The sequence below is a fragment of the Fukomys damarensis genome, unplaced genomic scaffold (genome assembly GCF_012274545.1).
Source record: "Fukomys damarensis isolate Sample0158 unplaced genomic scaffold, DMR_v1.0_HiC HiC_scaffold_19, whole genome shotgun sequence".
Taxonomy (NCBI): domain Eukaryota; kingdom Metazoa; phylum Chordata; class Mammalia; order Rodentia; family Bathyergidae; genus Fukomys; species Fukomys damarensis.
This window is the reverse complement of record NW_022900931.1, coordinates 59,753,665-59,762,902: the sequence shown is the minus strand read 5'-3', so window position 1 is coordinate 59,762,902 and position 9,238 is coordinate 59,753,665. Positions and strand designations below refer to the sequence as shown.

The 9,238-nt window shown below is 50.3% G+C and overlaps 1 protein-coding gene across 2 annotated transcripts in view; it reads right to left on the bottom strand.

Annotated features, from left to right (window-relative positions):
- Positions 1–147: 147 nt before the first annotated feature.
- Positions 148–9,238, bottom strand: part of Itpkc (inositol-trisphosphate 3-kinase C) — an 18,106-nt gene continuing 9,015 nt past the window's right edge. For both annotated transcript variants that reach the window (XM_033765799.1, XM_010614458.3), the window contains 4 exons: positions 7,553–7,757; positions 5,369–5,470; positions 4,278–4,349; positions 148–1,617 (listed from right to left, as the gene is read on the bottom strand). In XM_033765799.1, the coding sequence (XP_033621690.1) occupies positions 1,414–1,617; positions 4,278–4,349; positions 5,369–5,470; positions 7,553–7,757 (583 nt within the window). In that variant the 3' untranslated portion in view covers positions 148–1,413. The remainder of the gene's footprint in view (positions 1,618–4,277; positions 4,350–5,368; positions 5,471–7,552; positions 7,758–9,238) is intronic.

Below are 9,238 nucleotides of genomic sequence, written 5' to 3'. Positions count from 1 at the left end.
TCATTCATCGCTGTCCCAAGTTGTCCAGCAGAGACTCAGGGACAAGAAGAGCAGCTGAGTGAATAAACAGCTGGCTCTGAGCCTGCCTCTCTGTCCCAAAGTGATCGTTATCCCATTAGACCAGCCAGTACTAACCCCAGCTACAAAGGAAACCACACCAGCTTTGAGTGTTCGCTTTATTAGGATTTTGTGGGCAGAAGGCACAGTGAAGCCATTTGCCTCATGCTCCCCCAGCGCCCCATCTAACAACTACCTCACATATTTATAAATAAGTATAAAGATCGTCAGTAGAAAAGGAGGACATTCCTCAGCCCCGGAAGACAAGGTTAGAGCTTCAGTTTGGGGAAGAGGTAGATGCCAGTCCTCCCCGTACCCACCCTTTTGGTACAGGAAGCCAAAGTTACGGGTGCCAGAGCACTGGACTGAGCATCCAATACCATACCCCAGGGTTCTGGAGTCTGGTTTAGACCAGGTGGCAAGCCCAAGGTCACAGCCAGCAGTTAACCCTCAACTTGGCACTTTTCCCTGGAGGAGGACTCTGAAATGCGTTGAGGTATCCCCAGCAAGGCAGCTCTGATTTCCAAAGAAACATGCTTCCCTGCTTGGGAAACGTCTGCTGCAGCAATCCAAATAGCCCAAAGGAGACAGAAAGGCCAAGGGCTCAGGGACGGGAGGAGGAAGTCCTGAGGTTGGATCTGGTGCACCAAAGAACAAGGTACTGGTCACAGTGCTGGCACCCAGCCTGGATATGGATGTGGTTTGGGTCTGCAGCAGGTCCGCAGTCTCCTGAGGAAGGATCCCACCAAGCTGTGGCAGGGCAGGAAGGAGGCCACAAACCATGCCCCACCCAGGACGTCGGTCCTGGGCAGCGTCAGCAGGCCTCTCGTGTGACACACCCTCCACTTAGCACTTGGGTGGCCTCCAACAGCTATCGCGCTGTCCCTCCCAGGTGAACAGGTGGCTCCTGCACGTACTCACAATTAAAGCCTAGTACCTGAGGGACTAAGATGGACAGCCCAGGCCCTGAGCTCAGAACCAGCTGGGAGCCAGGGGGCACTGACAAGGCAGTTCTGGGTCATTCATGTGACCATGGGCAGAGTCAGGCCCTTACAGTAAACTTGTGTTCTCGGGGCAGCAGAGTTTGGCTGCAGCCTCTGGAGCGCTTCAGAAGCTTTCCTGGCTGGATAGGGGACCTGTGCTGGTTCCACTGGGTCACTGTAACCTCACTGGTTCCCTGGATCACGAAGGAGCCAGCCGCTGCCTGGTGTACCAAGGCCCTTCAGACTTTCCATACTGGCCCTGTACTACAGCTCAGCCTCTTCCATAGCCCACCTCTGGTCCCCATGAGATCTCAGGGCTGCTCCAGCCAGACTGGCAGCATCCTGTAACTAAGCCTGGCAGTGGCTGAGTGGGTCAACTCTGTGCCAGCCCCTGAAGGATGCAGATCAAGTTGTCCAGGCCCCAGAGGTACCCATCCTCACGGTTGCCCTCAGCCCAGGGCAATCGGTGGCTTAGCGTCTGGTGGTCAGGCAGGGCCACTGTCTTGCCAAAGTCGATCATCCAGACCTTGGCCAGGCCAGTGTGGTCGTGCACAAAGAGGAGGGAACTGCCAACCACCTGCAGGGGAGAGAGGGGCGGTTAGCAGAAGGCACAGGCAGTGGCTAAGGTATGTTCCCTGACGGAACAAAGAAGGCCTCTGCCTCTGCCACTTGCAGGTGTTTTTTGGGTAGGTGTTTTTTGTTTTTCTGATACCAGGAATTGAACTCAGAACCTTATGCTTGTAAGGCAGACAGAGGTGCCATTGAGCTAAATTCCAAGCCCTTTGGGCATGTGTTTGACCTCTTTGTGGCTTTGCATCCTCATATACAAAGTAAGAGAGTAACGGTAGCATTTACCCCAGAATTGCTGTGAAAACAAGTAGATAAAAAATTAACCCACTTAGCCAGGCAAGGTGATGCACACCTGTAATCCCAGCACATAGGACGCTGAGGCAGGGGGATCCAAGAATTTGAGGCCAGCATGAGCTACATATTAAGTTCAAGGCCAGCCTGAACTACATAGACCCTGTCTCAAAAAAAGAGGGGGGACTGGGAATTTAGCTTATCGGTTCCACTGCCTGCCTCGAAAGTACAAGGTCCCAAGTTCGATCCCTGGTACAACAATAACAACAAAAAACCACATAAAACATTTAAAAGATTCTAGCACATTAAAAATATATAACAAATGTTAACCATTACCTTTTGGTGCCAGGAAATGAACCTGGGACCTCTTACAATAACTGCACATGCTCTAACACTGAGCAACACCCTCAGCCCGTTACCATTTTTTCAAGCCAGGGTGCATATTCAGATACCTTTAGGATCTTGCATGGGCCAGGGAGTCTGGTAGGAGCTAATGAATTAGGTAATACCCTCCCCAGATAGGGAGCAGCATCTCAGGCCTAGTGGACTGATGCTGATAAATGGGGCAAGTAGCTTCCTTTCCCTGGGCTTCAGTTTCCTGTCTGCAGAACGGGGAGGTTGGCAGCAGCTCCTACTCCTTGGGGTCAGCAGAAGCATCCTATAATGCACCCACCCATGAAGTGCCTCCCAGTCCCTGGCATACAGGAGCCCTCAGTAGATGTGGTCTGTTTTGTTTGACTGTTTTTAGAATAGTTGTTGCCTTTCCTTCATCTGAGGACAGGTTTGTGAGCCACTCCCATTTTCTACAGCAGGTTTCAAACAGTGCCCCGAAACCCCAATGCCTCGGTGAACACTCAGGTGCCTGTCAAGAGCAGACACTGCGACTCTGGACACCACTGGCATCTGGGAAACAGCACAGGGTTGCCATGTCTCCCAAGTTAGCAGGGGAAACTAGAAATCCCGATTTGGTGTGGAGTCTCACATTTTAAATAGTGGCAACTGCAATGTTAGGTCACCAGGCAAAATATAAGACAGAAGAGATGGGGCTCCCCAGGCTAAGTCCTTCGTGACTTCACATGCACCCTGAAGGCAGTGACAAGAACAAGGGTGATAGCCCATGAAAAGTAAACATGACACTGACAGCTGGCATGCACTGATGGCTCACTGTGGGTGAGCCCTAATATATTAGCCCACTTAACCTTCACAACACTTACACAGCAGGTGCAACGGTCACCCATCCTGCAGGGGCCTCTCAGAATGGCTGTCCCGGGCACAGGGGGCTAGGGAGAGGTACAGCTGGGATTTGAGCCTGGGTTGGCCTGACTCCCAGCTCAGTGCTCTCTTAGAAGAGCCACTGAGACAGAAGAGAGGAAGGGGAACAAGACACAGTGGCATGTGCAGCTGAGGCAGAAGGATCACAAATTTAAGGCCAGTCTGGACTCAATAGCAACACCCTGTCTCAGAACAAAAATGAGGGCTGGGGATTTAGCTCAGTGGTTCCACTGTCTGCCTTGCAAGTGCAAGGGCCTGAGTTCGATCCCCAGTATAAAAAAAAAAAAAAAAAAAAAGAACAAAAATGAAATAAAAAGTACTTGGAGGGTTGGAGGGACAGACAGACCAGTATGGAGAGGAGCAGATGCACAGTGACAATGTCACCACTTCAAGCCTCATAGGGTCAGTTACCCAAGAAAGACAGTCTGGAAGAACTGGGCATGGTGGTACATGCCTATAATCCCAGCAATTGGGAAGGTGAGGCAGGAAGCTCTCCATGAGTTCAAGGCCAGCCTGAACTATATAGTGAGGCCCTGTCTCAAAAAAAAAAAAAAAAAAAAAAATGCTGGGAGCAAGGGGACAGGGGAGGGAAAGCTACCAAAGAAGTATATAACAATAACTATAAATAATTATGACCATAAAATAATTTTAAGAAGAGTTAGATGCCTTTGTATGAGGCTGAGGGTAGAGCCCAGTAGTAGAGTACTTGCCTACCATGTGCGAGGCCCTAAATTCAATCTCCAACACCACAAAACAGAAAAATATGCTCTTATATGCCCAAAGCATTGCTTTACAGTGACTCTCTCACATCTCAGCAGCCCTGAGAAAAAAGTACTGTTCTTCCCGCCCATGTCAGAGAGGAGGAAACTGAGGCCCAAGAGTGTATGTCACATGCTGAGGGTCACACCAGAGCCCACCCTCATCCCCAGGCCACCTGGCTTAGTCCGTGCTCCTGACTGGCCTGCCTCCCTGAAAGCCCCACACTGGGCCCGAAACACGGGCCTGCCTGTTATATCTCGGATCTGGGAGTCTGAACAGTTCCCCCTGTGCCGCCAGGACCTGGATCCCCTGCATACACACATGGTGGGTGACCAGGCGTCCTACCTCGTGGGTCTCGAAGAAGGGCGAGTTCTCCAGCGTGTCTCGAAGCTCTTCCAGGCGCATTACGTACTTCCTCTGAGTGTGAGAAGGCGGGGGGACTGGTCAGCACGGAAACCTTATGAGCCACCTTGAGCTCTGACCTCGCCTGTGCCCCAGAGGAGTGGGCAGACTCCAGACAGATTGGGATCAGGCAAGAAGTGGGGAAATGGAGGGCAGGAAGGGTGAGGGGCTGCAGCATTCACGGTGGCGCAGACAAGCGTAAGGCAGACAACATGAATACCCACAATCCTAGCAGTGGTTCCCATAGAGAGGCGGAGTCTATTTCCCCTCTTTTGAGTTGAGCTTGGTCCTATGCTGTGATCTTTGGCCAGTAGGACATGGCCACTGTTGTTTTACTTTTTTTGTTGTTGTTTTGTTGTTGTTGTTGTTGTTGTTTTTGAGTCAAGGTTTCACTATGTAGCCCAGGCTGGCCTTGAAGTCACAGCAATCCTCCTACCTAAGGCTTCCAAGTGCTAGGATTATAGGTACTCACTATCACATCCAGTGGTTATTGTTTTTTGTGTTTGTTTTTTTGTTTTGTTTTGTTTTTTCTGGTACCAGGGATAGAACCCAGGACCTTGCCAGGCAAGAACAGCACAACTGAGCTACATCCCAGACCTCTTTGAAACAAGGTCTCCTTGTGTATTCTAGGCTGGCCTGGAAAGTTCCAGGCCTCTATCCTCCCGCCTCAGCTTCCTGAATGCTAGGATCACAGGCATGCGCCACCACACCTGGAAGACATGGCCATTCTGAACCCAGGCATTGAGGCCTTGCACTTTTCCTGTTCTCTTAGCTCCCTGCTTCATGGTGGGAAGCAGTCAGGCTAGCTGACGGATCAGGAGAGATGGTTGGCCAAGTTCTGAGCCAAGGCAAACACATGAGCCAGGCCCCATGGACCAGCCAGCCGGAGGCAAGCCAGCAGCTGACTGCACACCGTGAGGTAGGCTGGCCAGGACCAGCAAGCCCAGCCTGAAGCAAACGACCACTGACTTAGAAGTGGCAAAAAATGGCAGTTGTCTTTAACAGCTACAGTTAGGACATGGGTTTCCACTCACCAGGATTCCGTGGTCCCCATCCACGAAGTCCTCCAGCACCTTTGTCACCTGCTCCAGTGCCTGTGTCTTCTTGAAGTTGGTGTTGCAGGTCCCGTCAGCTTTCTGTAGGGCAAGGAGAGAGAAGGGGCACTGTCACACCTCTTCCATCCCAGCAACCTCGGTCACCTGCCAGGACCACCTGCCTGCCGCCAAGCTTGCCTGATGTTCAGGGGGACCCAGCCCCGCCTGGCCACAAGTCACACTCTGGCCTGTCCTTCCACGTCTAACCTTGAATGTCTTGATGGGGCCAGTAACAAAGTGGAGTTTCCGGGACACGGACCTGGCTCTCAGTTGGGATTCTGTTACTTCCCAGCTGGCTGCCCTTAAACAAGCCACTTTACCTGCCTCAGCCTCAGATTCCTTATTTGGAAAATGGAAATTGTATTGCTGTCTACTTCCTAAAGCTGGTGTAGGATTAGAGAATGCAGACCACAGTGCTGGGCACGGCATGTGGGTAGTAAATGAGGCAAGTGTTACCTTTCACATTTGAGAGGGACACAGAAAACACTCTGGGGCACACTCAGCCATGCTGTGCCAGATGGATGTGTGCAGAGCTAACACGGAGGTAAGAGGGCAGATAGTGAACAACATGAAAACAAAGGAAGGCGAGAATAACAAAGATGTACAGTGAACTAAGGAGAGGTATAGAAGGGCTCTGATATAGTAGGATGAAAATCAGGAGGGGTTTGCCTCGAGAAGCAAGACATGAAAGGAGACAGAAAAACGATGGAGTCAACCACAACTAAAGAGAAGAGTATTCCTAGCAGAGAGAACAGTATGTACAGAGGTCCCGGGGCCAGAAAAGCTGGAGCTTTTCAGAGAAATGAAAAGTGTTTAAAATGGGTGTGGTGGTGTTGGTGTTGGTGCATGCCTGTGATCCCAGCACTTGGGAGGCTGAGGCAGGAGGATGGCCAGGAGTTCAAGGACATTCTGAACTACACAGCAAAATCCTGTTTCAAAAAACAAAACAAAACAAAAAAAAGAAATGAAAGTGCTCACTGAGACCTGATGGTACACAAAGAGGAAGAGTGGAGCGAGAGTTGAGGAGTAGGCCTGGAGAGGACTCTAGGCCATGGAGCTTCTGAGTACAAGAAAACCATGGGACACTTTTGAACAGGAGGATGGTGTAGTCCAATGTGCAACTTGGAATTATTCTAAGGCTAGACCGGAGGAAGTGAGGCCGTGAGGGATCCACGGGGTGTGACATCAATACAAGGAGCTTGGTAATCTCTAGCAAAACTACCAGTGCACCTAATCTTTCACCCAGTAGTCCTACTTCTGGAAATCTAGCCTATAGCTAAACCTACATACTGGCAAAAGGTCTTAGATGTATGAGATAATTCACTGGGGCATTGAAATGACCAAAAATGGAAACAGCACAAGGTCCATCTGCAGGAGACCATGAAACATCCACAAAGAGAGTTACACAGGTGTACATGGAAGGGAAGGAGGGAGAGAAGGGAGACTCTCTCCAGGATATTACTGTTGCATGAAAAAGCAAACTGCCCATCAGTGTGTGGGTGGAGGGAAATTGAGTGTATACGGATACAATTGCATTTGCTCATATTTTTAGGAAGAAACAAGAAACTGACGAAGCAGTTCCCCGTTAACAGGCAGGCGGATGGGAGGACAGAATGAGAAGGGCAGCAACAGGGCTAGGAGAGGAAATTCTCCTCAAATACCCTTTCATAAGTTATTTTGACTTCTGTAACTGTGTGAATAGCAATGCAAACATATATTTAACTAAAAAAAAAAAGGAATGCAGGAAGAAAAGAGAAACCTCCAAAGAAGGGGTAGTGATCCCTGTAGTTATAGTGATAGACGATGACAGAGGGGCTGAGTGCAGGTCCCAGGAAGGCAGGGGCAGAAGAGGGGCTGGATCTGGACATGGCCGTGGAGATGGAGAGGAGGAGACGGAGAAGACTTTCTCAGGCTGGCAGGCAAACACCTCTTGGTCTCTGAAGGATGCAGGCAGGGGAGCTAAGTGGACCTCCGTACCCCAGCCTTTCCATCCTCTGCAGTCTCCTGCTCTCCCTCCACACCTGCTTGTTTCCAGCTTCCCGACACTCACGCTCCCCGAGCAGCCAGTGTAGCCTCAGATCTAGCTCCGGGCCCTCTTGGGACAAGAGAGCTGCTGGCCCTCACCTTGATGCCCTCGATCCGGAAGCCCAGGGTGGAGGTCGAGCTCATGGTTTCCCTCCACTGCATGTAGCGGGGCTTGGTAATTGCACCCTGGGCATGCTCCTCGGGGGTGGGGGCCCCAGGGTCCACAGCCACCATCTTCTCGTACATGTCCTTCCGGGGCCGGGGTCGTTCTCGTGCCTTCACCAGCTCCTCCTCCAGGTAGGTCCTGAGCACACCGAGGATATGACCGTAGGAGGGAATCATGAAGCACTGAGCCGGAGGACTTCTACTTTCTGACATTTTATTTATTCATTTCGATTTTTTTCCATTACAGGGGATCGAACTCAGGACCTTGTACTTGCCAGGCAGTCACGGTACCACTGAGCTAAATCCCCAGCCCCTCATTTAGATTTTTGAGACAGGGTCTTGCTATGTAGTTCAGACTGGCCTTGAACTCACTATATAACCTAGGCTGGCCTCGAACTCTCAGTGATCCTCCTGCTTCAGCCTCCTAAGTGCTAGGATTACAGGTGTGTGCCACCATGCCCAGTGTCTTGTTTTGTTTTTGAGACAGGGTCTCACTATGCATGGAGGCTGGCCTTGAACTCATTATGTAGCCCAGGTTGGCCTTGAATTCAATGGTGATCTTGCTGCCTCAGCCTCCCAAATGCTGGGATTACAGGACTCCCCCACCACACCCAAGCTATAGTATAGCACAAGAATGGACAAATAAATAGAATAGAACAGAGTCCACAAATGGACACATACATTCACGTTCATCCATTTTGTGACAAAGGGGACACTGCAATTCAGTGGGAAAAAGGGAAGACTTTGCAATAAATGGCGCTATGTCAACAAGATGTCCCTAAACCAGGGGTAGTAGCACATGCCCGTCATTGCAGCACTGCGGAAGCTAAGGTAGGAGGACTGCTGCAAGTTTAAGGCCTGCCTGGGGTACATTAGGGTGTTCAAGGCCAGCCTGAACTACACAGCAAGACACTGTCTCAAAAAACAAATTCTCAAATACCAGTCCACTAACCATAAGAAGAAATGCTCACAGATTGGACTATATTAAAAGTACTTCTAGGCTAGGCATAGTACTGCATACCTGTCATCCCAGCATTCTGGGAGGCTAAAGCAAGAGGATAAATTTGAGTCCTGCCTGGTCCACTTAGTAAGATACTTGTCTGAAAACAAGTAAATAAATACATAAAAATTTTAAAGGGCTGGCGTTCTGGGGGTGCGACTCAGTACAAAGGCCCTGGGTTCAGGGCTGGGGATGTAGCTCAGCAGCACACCACCTGCCTGGCAAGCATGAGGTCCTCAGTTTGATCCCTGGTACCAAAAAAGCAAACAGGCCCTGGGTTCCATCCTCAGTACTTAGAAAAAAGAAAAAAGGAAAAAAGTACTTCCAGGGGCAGGGATTTAGCTCAGTGATGCCACTGCCTGCCTCGCAAGTGCAAGGACTGAAGTTGGATCCCCGGTACCAAAAAAACAAAAAAGTACTTCTAAATTGAGGTGTGGTGGGGCACACTTGTAATCCCACCACTTGGGAAGCTGAGGCAGGAGGACTGTGAGTTCAAGGCCAGTCTGAGTTACACAGTGAGTACAAAGCCAGCCTTACACAGAGACCCTGTTGCAAAAAAAAAAAAAAAAAAAAAAAAAAAAAAAAGCCAACCACCCGCCCTCCACCCCCCCCCAGGGCTG